The 21,239-nt window shown below is 33.7% G+C and overlaps 1 protein-coding gene across 2 annotated transcripts; it reads right to left on the bottom strand.

Annotated features, from left to right (window-relative positions):
• Positions 1-1,737: 1,737 nt before the first annotated feature.
• LOC119633525 (dehydrodolichyl diphosphate synthase complex subunit nus1) lies at positions 1,738-4,659 on the bottom strand. 2 transcript variants are annotated; one of them, XM_038027122.1, is made up of 3 exons: positions 4,523-4,659; positions 3,787-4,458; positions 1,738-2,441 (listed from the first exon to the last, which is right to left on the bottom strand). In XM_038027122.1, exons 2-3 carry the CDS (start codon positions 4,321-4,323, stop codon positions 2,103-2,105), a joined length of 876 nt encoding a protein of 291 aa, XP_037883050.1. In that variant the 5' UTR covers positions 4,324-4,458; positions 4,523-4,659; the 3' UTR covers positions 1,738-2,102. The 2 variants fall into 2 exon arrangements, with proteins under 2 accessions (XP_037883050.1, XP_037883049.1); XM_038027121.1 differs by having other exon boundaries at positions 3,787-4,463.
• Positions 4,660-21,239: the final 16,580 nt, after the last annotated feature.

The raw sequence follows: 21,239 nt of genomic DNA on the forward strand, positions 1-21,239 counted from the left end.
ATTGATTCTACAGGTATTTTTATGTCTAATCTGTATACCACCCATTGCAATCTGCATATCACCCATTCATTCTTCAGGTGTTTTTATTTCTAATCTGTATACCACCCATTGCATCTGTCACAAAACATATGACTATTAAGTTTAATTCTTGTATGGATATTAAGATTTCTGCTAAACAGCTGATCATAAAAACAGCTTTAAAGTGCATTATTTTTTTAAATTATTAAAAATACACAATTACGGGTTAATCTAGTCTTTGTTAAAAGCGGAAAGAATCAGTTAAGAAGCTAAAATTTATCGCTTATTATTTAAAAATGGATAAAGGGAATGAATGCTACTTGCTTTTTGTTTTGCATGCTTACCTTATTTGTGAGCGGCTCTTTATTGTTCATCTTGGGCTTTTTTCCAGCTAGCCAAAGCCAACTTGTTGAAATTTATGGAAATGGCAATGTAACAACTAAATCTACAGAATTCTATGGCGTGAAGTAAGTCGGGGACATTATAGAACATGCACCTATTTCACTGGGCACTTCAAAAAACTACTATAGTGAAATAAAAGTCTTTAACTTCTTACTGCGGGAACTGGTTCCCGCGAGATTTCCGGATTAATTATGGACTGTGTGGAGGCCACCTTTTGCAGGTTCTGTGGCATGTACCTGCCATTTTTTTGCTACATATATATATATATATATATATATGCATGCATGTTCTCGGGTACCTCTGTTCTTGCTTGTTAAGGAAATTCTTGAAACTGGAAAAATTCAGATGGTAACCTTAAACTTTTCATGTTTATATTTAGTGTTTCGCGTCACTCTCTTTCTCTCTCACCACATGAGGAGTATTGATTTTTAAAGTGAGAAAATTATCCGTAATTTAAATATCGTTTTTTTGGCTTGTTTATTTTTTCTTCCTCTTCTTCTTTTTGGGAATTCATTTACATTGAAAGACTTATCCGCGGTTAACAGACAATTTTTTAACAGAAAGTCTAACACATGATTTCAAATCTAGATGCGAACTTGTTGTCCGCTTTATTCAGAGAAATTTTTGACACCTAAAAAACACCAGCTAACGGCTTTTTCGTGTTCAAGTTAATTTATTTGCGAAGTTTATAATTACACCTAGAGACTGAAAAAAAGAAGATAACTTTTATAAAACAAAAGTGAAAAAACCAAGAAAAAATAAGAACAAAAAATTGAAGAAATGCCTCAATCAGGTACAATAAATGCCTTAATTGAAATCGAAAACACAAGAGACTTCGACCCCTATTCGTCATACGCGGTGTCTTTTAGGTATCAATCTAAGGTAAAAGTTTAGATAAATTTTCTAATTTTCACATATCTCTTCTGCGTCTTTTGTTGAAAATCGACCAAGTTATCAGAATTTGAGATGAACATTTGAACTTATAAATGAAATCCACAAACCGAAGCCAAATTTGAGTGAAAAAATTGGTCAGCCAACAGGCGAATAATTCATAAAAAGCTCGATCTGATTTCGGGAGTAGTTAAGATTCTTTGAAAAAAGGTAAGTTCGAGGACTTTCTTACTGGATTTTGATTTGATTTTAAAAACGATCACAACGTACAACTAAGTTCTGGAACCTAGAAATTTCTTAAGGTATACAGACTATAGACTGTGTTGTTTCGATTCATTCATACATATATTATCAATTTATTTACTGATTTTCATTTTTTTCATTTTCATTTTTCACAGTTCATTTTTTTTTTTTTTTTTTATATCTTTTATAAGTTTCTATACTTTACAGGAGGAGTGTTCTTATTATCCTTATTTTTAAGGTGATTTTCAGACAACCATTTAAGAAATCTTTTTTACTACACCTATACATGCTTTTAACTTAATATTAAACACAATTTTAATATAAAGAGGAAAGAATTGAACTTACACACAGTAGCAAATTATGATTTTTAATAAAATTCTTATGTGTGTTTTGTATTGTACAATTGTGATTAGCAAAAGAAAAATGGCAACAAAAAAAGAAAAAATGGTTATAGAAAGAATAACTGAGAGTTGACTTACGATAGAAATCGCTTCCGTTATTTTTTATCTTTTTGTTTTAGTAACTTTTTTTTACTTATGCCTATTTACCTATTTACCCCATCGCTGTTCACAACGTGAGTATTTACACAGTATATGCGCAAACGTTTGGGTATCGATGCGACAACCAGTCTCCAGTTGATAGAATTCGGTAAATCTTGTATGCCAGGGTAACATTCCATACGTGCACATATAATCGGAAAATATAATGGTTAGATCGGGTTCACTTAAATCATTAAGACGATGTTTTAAAATTTTCCCGATATGATCGGCAAGAAGGTTGCGCTCTTTTAAAAGATTTTGAATTTTAGATGTGTGTCGCTGCTGATATAAATCGCGACAAATTTGTGCTAGCAGGGGACGACCATCTCCTGGTTGGATTTCATAAATCTGCAAGAGACAACAAATATCATTTGATATTGAATACACTAACATATTAAAGAAATGATAGGTGAAAGGGTTAATCTGCGACCGTTTTGCAAAACTTGCTCTCTGTTGCCTGTATTAGTGTGATAAGGCTTTAAAAGTGTAATAAATAAATAAATATGTATACATAGTTGGCAGAGATAAAGAGCATATACAATTTTTTGAAAACTGTTTTATGTTATTGAATCAGTCAGTCATTGATATCAGTGTTCAATAATCGAGATTATGTTTCGAGTAAATGTAAGACAGATGTAGCAATAACTAAAATTGTTTGCCACTTTCAATACTTATTAAGACTAGATTTATGCTGCCCGTCAATTTGACGTATTGTTCATTTAAAAAGATTAACCTAAGGAAGAGTTCACTTATGTAGAAGTTATGCATTACTTTTTAATGATACAATGAAGTAAGTATATATGTCTATTTTTTTCTTTTTTGGGACACAGCCGCTCTTACTATTTCGATGCAAATGTAATGTTTTATATGTAATTCTAGGGAAAAGCGTCACCCGGTAATTTTCGTGAATTCTCACAGTCACAACAATGAAAATAGGGAGTTGAAATTTGGTAACGCCATTCCTTGATCGGTTAAGAAAGCAAGTTTGCAAAATGGATGCGATCTGTTCACACAGGGGTAATTTTCGTCTATAACTTTCAAACACATGAAGAAAATTGAAAATCTATAACCCACATGCTCATTACGATTACTTTCATGTTCCAATATATACTAACACGTTCACAAAGAACGATCAAATACGATCCAATATGTTTTGGAATAAGTAAAAAATAAATTGGGAAAATTATGGACGTATTGACCAACCAATTGGGAAAATTTTCGCATCAAACTTGCAAGGGGTTCTGGCGAACACTTGGAAAGCAGATTTTCCCGAATGTCATCATGAAATCGAAAGTTACGGCCGAAAATATGAGAGATATTTTCCGGGTTTGTTTTAGTTTCTTCTGCATTCTGGATGTGGCTGTGGTTTATTTGTTAAATTGACGGGTTTACGGATAACTCTAGTGTTAAAGTTAACACAACGCGTATGTATTCATTAACAGAACATGTTTAATAAATGAAGGGGTTCTGGTGAACACTTGGATAGCAGATTTTCCCGAATGTCCTCATGAAATCGAAAGTTACGGCCGAAAATATGAGAGAGATATTTTCCGGGTTTGTTTTAGTTTCTTCTGCATTCTGGATGTGGCTGTTGTTTATTTGTTAAATTGACGGGTTTACGGATAACTCTAGTGTTAAAGTTAACACAACGCGTATGGATTTATTAACAGAACATGTTTAATAAATGAATTACCTTTAACGTATTATGTTGCGCAGCGGAACCATTGTGCAATTGATCCTTACAAAAAGCACCTTTAGATCCATTGATTGCGTAGTTTTCATAACCATTTAATTTCGGTGCTTCTGTTTGCCAAACAGCCTTATATTTATCGAGAGTTTCACTTTTAATACCTTTAGGGCATTTGATCTTCTTCAATGTTAAAGGTTGATTTTTAATCCTGGTTATGCATTGGCGGGTATCATAAAAGCTGATGCAATCTATACCCATTATGAGGGCGTAACTGAAAATGCGTGTCAGTACTTCTTCATTAACCTGTTGATCTTCTGGTCCGACTATCAAATTCAAATGTTTTGGTATTTTACTTAGTTGCGATCGGCAGGCTCTTAGAAAGACAAAGTCCTTATGTTGTTTTGTACTTGGCGTTTGACATAAATCATATGACCATAACGCAAAGGCAATCAAACGCAAACGCAACCAAACAAGTAATTTATAGCATGTCACTATGACATTTAGAAAATTCCATAAGAATTGATATATTCTTATTAGCATCTTTTTTTTATATGTTAAGTAGTAGCAAAAGCTTGGAATGTTGTTTTTTTACGGACCAGATTCTATTGAAGTGCTTATTTTATAAAATTCCCAGACCTCTGTCTTTAGCTCGTTTTTTTATGGGTCATTTAGCACCTAACCTAGAATATATTTTTAAAATTCGATGTTATTTGCAATTAAAAATGTAGTTGTACATTACCTGTGAAGCAAACCGGTTTGAAGACTTAAGTCAATTTTCAAAACATATTAAAACAAATAATATTCTAAGTTCCATTAATAAATAATATTAACAAACACCTCTCTTTTTGCGGCGATAAGTGATTCTTATTGTATTCGTAATATGTCAACAAGTATGACAATTTAAGAGCGATGACAGAGTTGCATGAATACAGAAACTAAATTATTGAAAGGTGCTGCCTAGTTACGCTAGTAATTTCATTGATGTGGTAATCATATTTCGAAGATAAATAATTGCCTTGAGCCTTTGGCAACAATGATTGATTAATTGTTCTGCATGAATCCAATCTGTTTGCAATATTACAAAACAATTGCTAGCCTGAGATTAATAAAATAAGTGCTTTAGGAAAAGTGTTTAATATAATAAGACTTTTAATAGAAAGAAAGAAAGGTAAGTTTTTCTCTACGCTTTAATAAAAAGAAAACAAAAAGACTTTTACAATAATTGCTAATAAATAAAAAGTGCAGTTCAGTGAATTGGAAAAAATTGAAAAATTCCTATTGCAATGGAAGTGGATGCTCAAGGAAAAGCCGGCTTAGTGCATCTAAATTATAGATGGAAAAATGCATAAAGATTGTTTGGCTATGAATATAAATATGGTGGGGTCAGCAGAAAAACACTGATATAGAGTGAAATTACTTTGGGGTGGTGGCTGCTGTTTCTCGCTGTATCTCGAATAGCATAAAATTTATATACAGACTGCATGACGTTTGCATACAAAATTTTGTTTTTGCAGATTGTGGAAATTGTGGAAAATATTAAAATTATTCAAAATTTTATGAGATAGCGGATAAAAATAACCAAAAATATATATGTTCTTATCGTGTAAAATGTGTAAAATATTAGAAAACAGCTGCCATTTTTAGCTGTTTGTGGTTTAAATTTTTTTTTTTTATGATTCATAATGTTTTTGTTTTTTTTCTCCCTTTTTTTTTAATTACAATCCCTGTGTGCGAAACCGCTGTGACGAAGCTATGCTTTTTTTACTTAACTCGGTTTTTCTTTCAAACTCATACTATATGGTGTCTATCCACAAAGGTATTATGTTGCTTTTGCACGTCTCATTGATTGCGGTTTACACTAACAAATTCGTTCTTATGGTACTATTTAAAGTGTTAGGGTAAAAAAAAAGGTGTTTCGATACAGATAATGTTCTATTGATTAATCAATAGACTAGAAATTTTCTATTATTTGTTTTAAAATCTATTATATTTGATATTATATTTGATGTCCACGATATTGATCATATTGAAATTGCTGTTTATATGCAATAATTGCTTAATTATCCTGATAATTGGCTTCCTTTCAATAAACATATGCTACATCTATATATGGTTGTCCTTGAACGGGGTCGAACGTATTTTGAAATTTTATATCTAAAAATCAATGTGTACAGAGGTAGCGCAAGCATATGTAAATAAATATATATTCCACGGAGTTTACTATGCATATACCTAAACTTTTAGCAGATACTCTTGTACTCTTTCAACCCATATTAATGTCAGTAAAGCTTGTCTTGAGGCTTGTGTAAAATAGATATGCAGGTAAAGTACATAAATTCGCCTGTTTACCAGCTAGGTAGCCAGTAGCTACCTCTTCACTAAGTTGCATTTGTTCTAGTAGCAAAACGGCTATGAAGGCTAGAATAGCTAGAATATATAATGCTTGCGCAACTATGCCAGAGGCTTTTCCTTAAGCATATATGAAATATGCACTGTTTTCTGCTAAAGATTGTACCACAAAAGCATTAGTAATAAGTGGCATTGCTACTGCATATTGTCAGATATCTGCGGTTTATTACGGTGACATTACGTTTTGTGCGCGCTAGAGACAGAAAATTAAACCACAAAACTTGGCTTTTGAAGTTAAAGGAGAAGCTCAAATGACCCGAAACGTACTGGGAATGTTTAATTAGCAATTGACTTTAATTTGACCTTTTTACAGTCGCGACTTCAAGGTAGCAGCACACCAAAGTTCTCTTTCAATCTGTAACACATTGCAATAAACAGAACAGATCTCCTTAAGTGTATATATAAATTTGATCAATGTAAGTTGAATTAATAAAAAGAGATTTAGTCATACTCTTCCATTTGCTTGCCTGTCTGTCCTTAGAATAGAGATAGGAGATTCGTATGTAGCTGACGTACACCGATATCGTCTATAGCTTATAACCATTGCCAATATTCATTGAAATCTAAAAATTGGGAAAGGGGGAAATGCGAACCACACTTCTACGGTCGAAGATTTCGTCCATGGCACGAAACTTGATAATTTACTTATACGAATAAATGGGAGCGAAAAAGAAGAGCCGAGCATATTTCTGATCGGAATTTTTTAGGTTTTAATCTGGAAATGCCTAAAGCCGAACACAATATTTTTGTTAAACCCCCATTACTATTCGGTACACCTTATGCATTTTAAAATTATGTATGGAACTACATCATCTGGCCAAGCCGGTGCAATTTGTATGTCTGTGCGTATGTTAAAATCTACGTACATAATTAATGTCACGGCTTTGTCATAATAAGGTCGTCCTTCATAGAAATAGCCAAGTCATTTATCTATCTATAATTGCGACACATGCATACATTTGTGTTTCTATTAAAAAAAAAGCTATTGATTTATAAAGTTTGTATTTTAGAAAAAGAAGGCAAGAAATCGGAAAAAAAAAAAATAAAATGCAATTAAATTCGAAAAATTCTTTACTATCCTCTCATACAAGCCAAATTAAATTTATTGTTTATCTGAATAATATAATTGCGTTATTTTTTACTTGAAATTCTGCATAATATGCATTTTAATCAGTTTCATAGTATTTTATGCATTGGCTATGTAGAGATAAAACGTTTTTCTTTTATTTTTTCTTTACGTTCAGTTGCACTCTGATTGCAACTGATTTCTGTTATGCTTGAAAATTTTCATTTTAAACACCGACCAGTTGTTGAATACAAGAAGGAAAAAAAAAAAAGAAATGAAATAAGTGAAGAAAAATTCGCAGAGACGAGTACAGTTCAATTAAGAAAGTTGTTTTGTTATATATACATACATATATACATACATACATATATACATACATATATATATATTTTTTTTGGTTTTTCCTTTCTGTCTGGACACTTGTTAATACATTTAAGCTTTTATGTTTGTTTATAGACAATTATAGAAAAATAATTGTGAATGTCATTGCCTCTTTGCCTGCCCGCCTGCCTGCGTGCCAGCCTGCGGGCATGATCAGGTGGTTACTATGCTAGCTAAGTGGCGCATTGTACTATGAATGCTATTCGAGTTTTTTTACCTCAATCATCTAACAGCGTGTCTTATTTAACGGACCATTGAACTACTTATACGACGAAGCTCTTAAGTGTATCAAACGCGTTCACATTACTACATACTTATAATCATTGTTTCCATTATTAATTATATGATTTGCGTTAGTTTGTCTGCATTCATTTTAATTGATTCTCTTTGAATTTATGTTGCGTCTTGTACAAGTCTTTATGTAGAATGTTTGACATAATTTACGAAATATTTTTAACGCTATTTTATGGCCACTTTGATTTGTTGTTAACAGTCTCTTAAATTAAATTTTTTGTTTATAAAGACAATCAAGTATAAACCGGATTTTCATGCTTATGCACCTAGAAAGCGATAAATGTTTTCGTATTTTTATCTTTTTTGTTTCCTCTTACAGTATTTTAATCAATTAGGGGAATCTCAAGTATATATTCTCATATTTTCATCAGGGTATCCGTTAACGCCGGATTATCTAGAAATATACATTCGAGTTATTAAAGCGCATTCACTCTTGATCAGGGAAGATTTCTTGAGTCGACCTAATTATCAGTCTGACTGCTTGGACGTGGGTTTCTACCTGTCGTCTTATTGGAACGATCGCAAAGTTAGCCATGATTTGATTTGGGCACACTTAGTCACAGACTAATATTAAAATGATTCCGCCGTAAACCGACTTGAAGAACACGCATATATTCTTGCAAATTTGGACTATCCAAAATATCAAGAAAAATGTTGATATGGCCGCTCTAAAAAGCATGCTCTCAGTAAACAAACAAGTAAAAATTATAGTGAGCCCGGTCCACTGTTAATATACTACACCATCTTACAATTATCTATTCATCGACTTTTCAAAATAAGTCATTATGTGGGAAGCCGTCGAAAAGGTGCCTCGACATGAACTATTTTCAATAGGGCTTGTCATTGGGCCAAAACACGTTAGCAAATTTTGTCAAAATGTCTGAAAAATTACGCACCGTGGGTTAAACGTAAGAACGTACGACAGGCAAAAGGATAGACTAGCTTAGTTAGCTTAGGATAAAAGGTGGGTCTATCTCAAGTCTTTCTTGGTGTTGTATGCTTTCGCACAGCCATAATATGCCCTTGTACCAAAAGCGTTATAGGTTATAATAAATAAAAACGGTATAGCTAGGCAAGGCAGTTCATTGAATACTTGACTTCCGCTGACATCATCATCTTCATCTTCATCATCTTTTTTCTTGTTATAATACCAAAAATTTTATTCTCTTAAAGACACAACAACATGGTGGGACGCCAGACAGAGGGATGGACAGAGTACTTAAATTGATTTAGAAAATGGCTTTGAATTGACAGGTGTAATAAAAGGTGGTTTTGCATGGCATGAAAAAAATAATACGGACGCTATACAATATGGTAGCATAGCCTTGTTGTATGTTAACTTTCGTGTAAATAATGCGACGCATAAGCATTGCATGATTTACGCGTCAATTCTAAGGTTTTATTTCAGTGTACCAGTATACCAGTGCTTGTTTTGCGACAAGCAATCGATGAAATGTGCAATCTCTTAGACCTCGAAGGAGGGTAAATTGTAGGCGATTGGTTAGCGGGGGCGTTTGTGACGAAAACATTTGAAATGTTTCACGTTTGACGAGCGACCACGACTGTTCACGGTAGTGACAACGGTTCGTTGAAAACTATTCAGACGCTCTACGAATCTCTTGCATGAAGAAATGCAGTTGCTTTGGAAGCAAAGGGTGGGCTAACATTTGCCTGAGAAAAATATTGGGTTTTCGTAGCAGAAATATGTTTCAGAAGAATTCACTGCCGTTTAATCCTAGAACTACCGAGTACTTCCTATTGAGAGTGATTCTTTTAATTTTCGATCTTCAAAAGAATGATCATAAGGCATGTAACGCTCGGAAATTTTTTGTTAATTTTATGTGTACTAGGAGTCCTAGGAACACGTCGGTTTTGTACCGTACATCACTTGTGCTGCACGAATATATCCGGTTTGTGTGGGTGTACCCAACATCTAGAGGGGCTTGAAATAGACTCACCTTCCATAATATCGATTCAGATTGACTTCGTGATTTAATTTAGGCGTGTCTGTCCATCTTGTTGCCTTGCCTATAGGTCAACTCATCGGTTCGAGATATTCTGATGAAATTTGGTACACTGATATGTGAATGTGTGTTCACCCAAGGACGAAAGCTGTTGAAAATGGTTCGGATCGACCACGTGCATTATAACAATGTATATATGAATAACAGTAGGCTTGTGTAGGGTATTTAATAATGGGCTCTGGCCCAGTATAGTGTTTTGACTTGTTCTATAACTACCCTAGTTTTCGAGATATCAATGACTTCTGTCTATTTCTATCAAAAGGTTCATTTTGATCCCCTTTTTTTTGTTTGAGTTGACACAGTCGCAAAAATGACCAAATAGTTATAAGCGAAATGTCAGTAATTTGTTCTAGCAAAAGAGAATTCGATCTATTTTTTATTTGTTTTGGGTTTCAAGCTGTCATGTCAGCAGATCTGTTTTCTAGAAATAGGTTCTTAGTCTTGTTTTCAGCATAGAATTTTAATTCTCGAATTTTTTTTCAAAATTTGAACTTGACGTGAATCGTAATAATATTTTCGAAATGGAATCTAAACATGAAAGCAATAAAAACTAAATTAAGACTAAACTAAAATAAACTAAGGAGCAATTTCTATGCTTCTAAAATGTAGACAGACTACAATCGCTGGGTGATTTTTTTATTTTTTTTTAATATGGACGAGTTAGTCAGGAGACGGTGTATTTGTGTAACACGGTGACGGCCAGGAGGAGTCGAGGAAACGGAAACACATAGGTATTTGACGGCCGTGGACTGGCGGGTGTATTTCCGAACGACAATTTACCTTTGAGCATTCACTATAGGTACGATTAAAAAAGAATTCTTCGGCACTTGAGGTTTGAATCCGTGAACACTACATTGGTAATCGTGATTCTTACCTACTAGGCTACTCTTGCTGGATGGATGATTTGTTCTTGCATTCCATAAATATTACATTCATACTTTGTAGCATCAACAGGATAACGGATTATGTCTATTATGTACTGTGCTCTTAACGATCATAAGAACTACTCTCAACTGTTATCTGGGCAAAGAACAATTTGACAAATCATCATGACACGTCGTCATCGGTGATGTTCCATCAATTTAACAGTAATAAGTAACTATTCCTAGCAGTTGCATGTGCGCGGACGGAAAATATCTTTACTGACCAAGGTAGATATTGTATGTGGAAACAATCCGCATTCATGGAAATTTTGTAAAATATTACCACCAGCCTTTGGCCAAGTTTTCATGTTGAAAAAGCTTTTGTGCTTTAGTTTTGCAATTTCGTTGAAATCGTTGTTTATTAATGTCAATGCACTTTAAGTGTATTACAATAAGCACGTGTTTCTTTTTCTTTTTTTTTTTTAAATCGTTTTCCGGCCGGCTTTTTCTATGCTCTTTTGATGGTAGTGTGTTATGTCTATTTTTCAATTAGTACTTTACATAAAATATAACAACAACAATCAACTGCATGTTTGTATATGTTTTTCGCTATTTTTTATTTTCCTTTTTATTATAATGAATTGCAAATTCATTCATGTGTTTATATTTACATACATTTGCATATATAAATACATTGTTTCTATATAAATATATAAATGCATGGCAAGCTATTGATATATATGCTCCGGATATTCCGCGAATAAAATCGAAAAAATTAAAATATTTTTACTTAAAATATTATTCTACGGTTTATGCAAACAATTTATAAAATATTAAACTTTAGTAACGGTTGCGTGTTCGATCGATTTAACGGAACGGCTCATATAAAAAGCAAACTCTTAACGAAAAGCTTTTAGGTGTGGTTTTTATGTATATCCTGTGAACTTTTGAACAAATTAAAAAAAATTCTATGAAATAAAACAAGTAAGAAGATTAAATTCAGTGTGGACCGAACCTTCTATACCCATCACCGTTTACCCCATAAAAAGATAAAAGAAGTATTAGAACAAAATTCTCATGGTCTGTAACATGGAGTGGGCGTAGTTGATTTTTTATAATTTTAAAATAAAAATTTTTGTCGTAGAGGCATGTGGCCATTGTAGGCGAGTCCCTTGTAAAGTTTAGGTCAATTACATATTTTTTTTTTTTTACTTTCGCTAACGGGAGAATGTTTACCATAAACACCATAAAGACAGATGGTCAGACGAGAAGCCGGATATGTTTAGATGCATTCCAAATTTGAAACTGCCCAAGAATTTGTACAGCACCGCCCACAGAATAAGCGTTCAATAGTGTATGAGTAATAAGCAAAAGACCAATTTTTTCATGCACATTGAAAAAGAGTTTCCGTTGTGCTGTGGGCGTATCTCCCGGCCGATTTGGTCCATTTTCAATACCAACCTGCGCCCAAAAACTTCCAATATTTCTGTCGAATTTGGAGTCGATAGCGGCGGCGGACGGACGGTCACACGGACAGACGGACATGCTTAAATCGTTTTAAAATTTTATGCCGATCAAGAATGTATATACTTTGTGGTTTCTCTGATGCTTCCTTCTGGGCGTTGCAAACAGTTTAACAAAATGAATATACCCCATATCCTTCGGTGTTGAATCTGAAAATGGGTTAAGTAATGTGCTTTTGTTTTGCAATTTTCATAAGTGAATTAATATTTTCACTCGACATTTATTTGCAATTGATTTTTTCACCAATAATTGCAAAGTTTTTTAACCTAAATATTAATTTTAATATCGGGCGGCCAAAACGTCAAATTGCTAATAAATTGGCATTCAATGTCTTTTAGCAATTATGGCTGAGCCTATTTTTTCCTAAAACGAAAAGAATTATGAGAATTATTACGTTTTCGTTAAGCGAACACTATGTGATAGGGGTGGATGGATCTTTTGTCTTACCTTGGGAAGAATGGGAAAGAAATTTCGCACATTACCAAGTAATAGTGAGAAAAATTTGCTTTTTCTTTCTTAAATTTGTTTACGAAATGTACTTGGACTACGCGATTTTCGAAGAGCATTTGTATATATTGAAGCATTTGTATATATATGTAAACAAGATGAAATATACTCTTGTGGTTGGATGTAATTAAATTTATTATACCTGAGTGAATGTGATACGAATGTGATCAATAAATAAAACTATCAAATAGAAAAATATTACTTTTCAACATAACCTCTCTTTGGTCCAAAATATCAGGCTCATAGATTTGCATATATTTTGTTCTACCCTACATCACTTGTGGTACAAGGGTATATTAATTTTGCACGGATGTATACAACAGTCGCAGCCACTTTCTGTATTGATTTAAGTCTGTCTGTGCTCGCCCATTTTTCAAGGCGATGAAATTATATGTAAATGTAACTAGCAAAGACACTAACCATTTTTTTTTACAGACTCTGTAAAGCCATTAACAGAATTCTGTTAAACGAAAACTCTGAGGGATTTAACTCAAAATACAAGTAAAATAGAACTTTTCAAAAGTTTTTTTGCAAATTATTATAAAGAAAAGATGACTTTATGTAAATTAATTAATATTCGAAAGGACAATATTTTTACACTACGTCATATGTAAAGTTGACAAAGAAGAAGTTTGCGTAGCTAATGTGGCCAAACCATGTCCTGTGAAAAAATGAAATTAGCACATAATGGATCCTCTATTAATAGCGTTTCCAACGATGTGCAGGTTATATTAAGGTTTGCCCCGAGAATTTTTTTATGGGACTTTCAAAATTTCCGTACTTAACATAATACAGGCAGACATATAAGCAAGGCTATTAATAGAAGATTCTCTATGTGCTAATTTTTTCACAGGAGATGGTTTGACCATAGTAGCTATGCAAATTTCATTTACGACGTGGTGCAAAAATGTTGTCCTTTCAAATATTAATTAATTTACATAGTCATGTTTTGTTTATATTTTGCGAAAAAAATTTTTGAAAAGTTCTATTTTACTTGTATTTTGAGTTAAATCCCTCCGAGACTTCGTTTAACAGAATTCTGTTTAGAGCGTCGCAGAGCTCTGAAAAAAACATTTTAGTTTGTGTCTTTGCTAGTTAAATTTAAATATAACTTCACACCCTTCTTTTTTTCTTTTTTTCAATCACACAAAACCGCACAAAATTTTGAGATATATTCAGGAAATTTGGTAGGCTGACCGGTTGAATCAAGGACACAAACGGTTAAAAATTGTTCGAATCGGATTACTTTTTCGCCCACTTTCCATGTCACGTCTCGTTTTGAAAAGTGTTGTATGAATGTATGTAGGGTTATTAAAAAAAAAAATGTTTTTGTTTTGTTGCTCGTTATTGATAAACTAAAATTTCGTGTATCTTATAGGAGATCCTATAGCATCGATATGAAAAAACCGGGCCACCGGACCGGCCCAACTAATCTTATAGTATCTCGATATATATTCTGCAAATATTTGTAGAAGATTTGATGAATTTCTTGCAATTGTTTTTAAGCAGATCTTAAGAAAGATTTTTGTAGCGCCTACATGGCACATTAATACAATTTAGCAATCCGAAGAGTGAGCCTTTGCGACCTACGCTCCTTGCTTCACTTATGGTTCGCATTATCCTTGTTAATATTTGCGTCGAGTTTCAGATCGATGCCTCTAATAAGTTGCGTTCTAACACAATTTTTTCGGAACTGAGTGCATCAATAATAACAACGGAGGAGCGGAACGACAGACGACCATGGCTAAATCGAGTCAGAATACTTTTTCGATCCAGCGTAAATAAGTCTTATATGGCATCTGTGATGAGTACATTTGGTGTTGCACACAAGTCGAGTATGCTACGCGCATCCTTAGAGTAGATGTCAGTATTTCTGAATGTTTTTATTCAAATATTCTTTTCCCAATTTTTCTTTTTTTTTTTAAAAGTAGGTTTGTGTCTTTGTCGCTAAATCCATTACCAAATTGAGAAATGAAAACATAAGAAAATGTGATCGTGATTGTTACTTGATGTCAGATCGTAAGTTGAATGAATCTGTTGTAGAGGATCAAAAAAATTTTCTTGGCCGAAAAATTATTTATCAAGCATCGTATTGCTTTCGACTGTTTAATCTTTGAAAACGTGTATCTTTGATTGTTTGCAAAAAGTACACAAGACTTTCATGTATATTTTGCCAGATTATGAAAGTGCTATTATTAAAGTCCATTAAAAAGCATTTAATTGCCTTTATGTAAAAAATGTAAAATTCTTTACGCAAATGGTGAACTTGGTTGGGGTTAATTATTCGCGTTCACAAAATCCTCAATTTCGTTACAGATATTTCTAGCGGTACACGAAATTCGGTTATATAGTATATTCAGTCTTTATGCTGTACGCAACTGTACTAGTCATCATATTAAAGTGTACACAACATGGTTTCTTGGAGCATTGTACCGAAAAAATGAAATTTGCGGGAAACTTTACTTTTCCTAATTAATTCAAAAAGACAGCGCAACTAAATCCTTACGAGTGATTAATAGTGGATGCGCTACAATATGCAAAGCGTTGATGACCATGATAGAAAGTATGCGAACTGATAGCGTTGACGATAGTGTTGAATATCCTTTTAATCGCTCAATTTGAAAGAGTAAGACCGGTAGAGGTTGATAGTCATCCGAGACGCTGTGCATTTTCACCCCGTTCACGGTCTTTTTTGAACTGAATATTGAATACTGGTCTTAGTTTGTGAACACAGTATTAAATGCGTGAGGAATTCACCACCTGCAGTCATCACAATTTGCTTTGTTTGCGTTCATCACCGATCATTTTCCCGCGGAAACTTTATATGGTTTATGGGATAGACATTTGTGTTTAGATCGACATTGGCAGTTAACACATTATATTACGTAACTAACTTCCAAAATTTTCGATCTTTGTTTAAACACAGATAAGCTTGTCAAAATTTCTTATGTCCCGGATGGATGTTAACATTTTTATTTCTATTCTTTGTTATCGTATATCCCATCACTTAGTAATGAACGATATGAATTCAATTAAGTAAAAATATTTAGGTATTGCAGATGAGCGATAAGGTGTTGCTTAGCTTATAAATAGCTTTACTTTAGTCAATTTTAATTATTGGCATGTAAAGCACGCAGTCACTCATCTGCATATATCCTTGTATCTTATATTAACAACTTCGGTAAGCTTGACGTATTGCATGCGCAGAAATAAGTCTTGAGAGTTTTTTTTTTGTAGCTTTGAAACCGTATTCAGAGAAATTGGTATAACGTATTTTACTCAAAGTAATGTCCAGCAGTAGCCGCAGCTTTCCGCATCTTTCAGGCAATTTTCGAATTCCGATTCGAAGCGCCCTTTGAGCAAACAATATGTAATCTACCGAAACCAAGGGCCGTTTCAATGCTTCGCGATAAAGAATAAATTCGACCGCGATTTGAGTATGCTGCCCGAGCATTTGCATCAATTATTGCACGTGCTATTGCTGAAAGGTAGTCCCATTCGATTGCAACAATCCGTAACATATCACGTCCAAATGAAAAGCACGTCAAACAAATCAAAGATTTGATGTTCAAAAATTGTCGATTAGAAATTTGGGACTTTGTTGACCCGGTATTATTCCCCGACCACCGTATTCATCTGATTTAGCCCCATGTGACTTTTGGCTACTTTGTAAACTCAAACGCCGGGGACAACGTTTTGACGCGATTGAAGAAATATAGACGCTTGTGGGCGTTTAGGTCAATTCCAAATTCTTTTGCACATTTGCAGGTGATATCTTCAGTTCCGCTAACGGTAGAATGTTTACCACAAATACTACAAAGTTATGCAAACGTGGGCAGACGAACATGCCGACATGTTTAGGTGCATTCAAGGGTTCTAACTAGCCAAGAATTTGTATACTTTATGGTTTTTTTTGAAGCTTGTTTCTGCGTGTTATAAAGGTATTGAAAAAGTCATTAAATTTTATGCACAGGCGCTATAGCATCACCCACAGAATATGCGTTCATATTTATGTACATGTATCTGCTACAGTTTATTGTTACTTGACCAAAAAACCAATATTTCATTCCCTTTGAAAAATAGAGGTATTCTCAGATTGTAACATGGATTTAACGTGGGTTCCTGCCACGATGGCTTAACCCCACGGTGGCCCAAGCCACTTTAAGCGTAATGTACGCCCCCTGGCGAGTTAGACAATCCCCACAGAGTAGGGGCCTAACCAGAACCGATGGATCAATAAACCCCACTCTGGTCAGTGGTGAGGCCTAGTTGCACTCGATTGTTTCACTTTGGCTTGGAACTGCCAACCACAACCACCACGAGTACTCCCCGAAGGGCCGCACCTAGGCATCACAAATTGATCAACTCACAAGAATTCAAGGGGAAAGAAAAATGCGCTTGCTTCTACCATAGGGTTTCCACAAGCGCCGTTGATCAATTACCACCATTGCCGCTAGGCATCCGTGGATAAATGTTCAAAAAGTATGATAGGCAAGAGGTATTCTCAGTTTGCGTGGTGTTGTGGGCGTATCCTTTGACGCATTTGGGCCATTTTCAATACCCGCCTGCGTGCAAGAACTTCTCATGCTTCAGCCAAATTTGAAGTCAATAGCTTCAGCTTTACCAAGAGAATGTTTACAATCGACACTATGTTGGCGGACAGACAGAATTTGACGCTGATCAAGAATATATATATCTTGTGCCGTCTCTGATGCTTTCTTCTGGGCGGTGCAAACGTTTTGACAACATGATTATACCCCTATATATCTTTCGGTGATGGGTATAAAAATATTTTAGAAATTGGCGGGAAGTCAATAGAAATAGAAGAAGCGAAAAAATTGAAAAAAAAAAAAAATCTTTATTTTTAAATCTTCTTATAGGCTTTGAAATTTTTAGTTTTAACTTTATTCATGATGAATAAATCGTATAAAACATAATGTTATTAAAATTTTCGAGGTAAATCTTTTGTCAGAGAATATTGGGAAACGCGCATGCTCTAACTATATGAGAGCTAGTGACAAGGGTATATATGAAGTTATGAAATTCAATTACTAGGTCAAACAGATATAAATTTGTGCTCTTTATTTCCGAGTTTAATAGCTATGCATATAACTAAATGTGTAAATAGTTTATATATATCGCTTTATTTTATTAAGGGAAGTAGACCATAACCTATCCCAATGTAAAGCAATATATCACTTCTGTATAATCAACTTTTGAAAGTTTGATGGTTAAGCAAAATTTATTGGATTTTTCGGTTACTTTGTCTTCTCTCTTCTCATCTTTGTCAACACTTTCTCTTTTCGCAATGTCATTGTCCAGAAAAATACATAATACCCAAAAAAAAAAAAAATGTCTTTATAGTATTTGTGCGTTTATCGATAACCTTAGACTTACATATATACCTGTTTTTGTAAGCAATGTATGTCAAAAATGTGAATCTTCAATTAAACAACATCTGCGCTACCCATCTCAAATGGACAATGAACGACTCAGATTGACGGTTATAGTAGAATTTTGACAAATCAAATCTTAACTCTCGCTATCACTTTTAATGAATATGTGGGGAAAGAAGTTTTCAGTTTAAGTAAGTACTGCCTTCGATTAATTCTTTCGACTGCGAATTGCTGCTTAATTCTTGAACATATTTAAAGAATTCTTTTTTCAAAATTTTATTCTTTTTCAATTAGAGCAAATGTTTATAAATGTCATAGTTCGAACCAAATATTTTCAAAATTGAAAATGGGAAAGACTGAGCATATTTTTAATTTTGGTGCAATCCCGTGTGTTTGCGGCATTAATTGAAGAACATACGTGCTCAGCTATGGCATTTTATCTATTGTGAGATGGCTTCCTTCCCCAAAGAGAATGCATATTTTTCATGGATCCATTATTTCTCCATATTTTTCTAATTTTTTTGTTTTTTTCAACGTTCAACGATTAATTACTCAAGGGGTATGTTTCATAGGCGTACAAGCAGGGTGCTTATCAGGCAAAACGAAACGTGGAAAGAGGGACAGGTTGCGGCGGTCAAGGTCTGGGACATGTGTAAACCAATAAGCATCCGCATAAAGCGGCCGGCGCCTGTAAAGTATGATCTGAGGTGCTGGATATTGAACGCCCATACGACGGCGTACGACGATCCTTATCTTTGCATAAAGATTAGCCGAAAAGAATTAAGAATAATTTCGCTCAATTCCAAGATTTTGTTACAATATGTTCTACTTCGAAAGCTGCTATAGCAGCAACGATGAATAAAACTATAAAAAGTATCCTAAACCATAGGGGTTTTAATGTGCATTCCCGGATGCTCATCACATTTTTATTGTTTGGTCATAGTATATACTGAAATTGATTACATTTTCATAGTCAAACGATTTAAGCAATTTTTCGCTGGAAGAACAATACGCTTCAGTCTATCTATTTGAAGGTAGCAGGCATGCTCCTTATGAAGCGAATTCTTCCTCTTCTCTTTTCTAGACCCCTTTTTTCAGCCGGGAAAACAACAAAAGCAGGAAATTCTAAGAAACAAGGGAAGTCAAATAGAATTCTTAGCTTATTATTAAACATCACCCAATAGAATAGAAAGCATAACATTTATAAATGCAGGCCCACCGTCTTTCGTTTGCGTAAACTAGAAGTCGATCTTTAAAATTTAGAATTTCTCTTGATCGAATTATATTCCATTCGTTTGTGAAGGAAGGGGCGGCAACGTAGCAAACGAGACGTCATTCACTTTTTATGGTAGTTTATGTATATTTGTTCCCTTAAACAGTTTAAATTGACCTTTTTCAAGGTCAAAAGCATGTTTCTTAAGATAATTACATCATGTTAATGTTTTGGATTTTTGTGTTCTACACTACTTTTGTTGGCGAGGTATATTAAATTTGTGCGGCTATATGCAATATCAAAAAGAACTAGAGATAGGTTCAGAATCACTTTCTGCATCAATTTAAGCTTGTCTGTTCGTTTGTCCGTTTTCAGATTGCAATTTTTGAAGCATTTTATTCAAATTTGATACATTGATCTATTTTTCGCTCAAGTATGAAAGCCATTGAAATTGGATCAGATCGGACCAGCTTCCCGTAGAAGGCCTTATATTAAAAAGTCGCTGCATGAATAACTCTAGGATGCTTTAGATTAGTTTTTTTTAAAGGGCGCGACCCATTATAGTCCTTTTTATAAGCTCTTAAGATATTTGATATCTCCCACCTTTCTCTTGCGTGGCAAGATCTCTCTATTTTCATTTACGGTTTTCTCAAGACCAACGAGAACGTCTACGCTTTTTAAATGGCCCAGAAGAGAGATATAAGATAGGAAGGCGGATCTAGGATATCGAGAACAATATGTTGCGAAATTTAGCATAAAAGAAATGAGGTATGGTTCCAGATTATAGAAAATGTCGAAATTTTCCAAAATTTTCTTAAGATTTCTTGACTGCAAAATATTTAAGTATAATATTTCGCTTTGAATTTGGCTAAGAAATTGAAAATTTTCCCCTTATTACGAACGTAAGAACTTAAAAGTCCGACAAAGTTAATATACCTATCGGATGCAAACTATGTATATGTGTATAGATGTATGCGAATAGATAAATTTTTCATCTTTTACTTTCAATATGAATGGTTTGCTTCATTTCCATTTGGACGTTTTGCACAAAAACAAGTTTATACATTTATTTATTTATTTTTATTTATTTTCTTTTTTCTTCATTGTATTTCTTATTACGGCTTGCTCGCTCGCTACTCATATAAACGATTATATTGTTTTCTTGTATTTTTTCAAAGTGAAATGTATAGCAAATTAATAATAAATATTTTTATTAAACGTGCGTTTAGAGACCATGCAATAGATGGTTGGGCATAAGTTGAAATTGTATAAGAGCGTGTGTGTGTGTGTGTGTGCGTGTTTTTATTTAAAATTTTTTAAATTCCATATTGGTTTAAACAAAGTATAAATTTCATACCAGTATGTATGTGAATGGAAGTATAAATATTAATATTAAGCGTAAAGAAATCTATAATAAGTAATTATTGTTTTTTTTTTTTTTTTTTTTTTTTTTTTTTCATTGCCGGACGGTGTTGCGGTTTTTACAATGCATTAATTTGTGCGCACACATGCATAGGTTTTTATATAAACACATGTATGTGCGTATATATTGATATCCTGCTTTTTATAATAAAAAAAATTTTAGCCGCAGTTATGGCACGGACGAAGCGTTTACAGTTAGCTTTGAAATTTCTATTATAACGGAACACTAAACGGAACGAAGTAAAAGAAAAAAGAAAGCTATGAAAAAAGTGTAAAAGTGTTTTCTCATATTTTTCGTCTTTTTTTTTTTTTTTTTTGGACTGATTTAGGTGTTTTAATTATATATACCAAAATTTT

This window comes from Glossina fuscipes, unplaced genomic scaffold, assembly GCF_014805625.2.
Source record: "Glossina fuscipes isolate IAEA_lab_2018 unplaced genomic scaffold, Yale_Gfus_2 2, whole genome shotgun sequence".
Taxonomy (NCBI): Eukaryota; Metazoa; Arthropoda; class Insecta; order Diptera; family Glossinidae; genus Glossina; species Glossina fuscipes.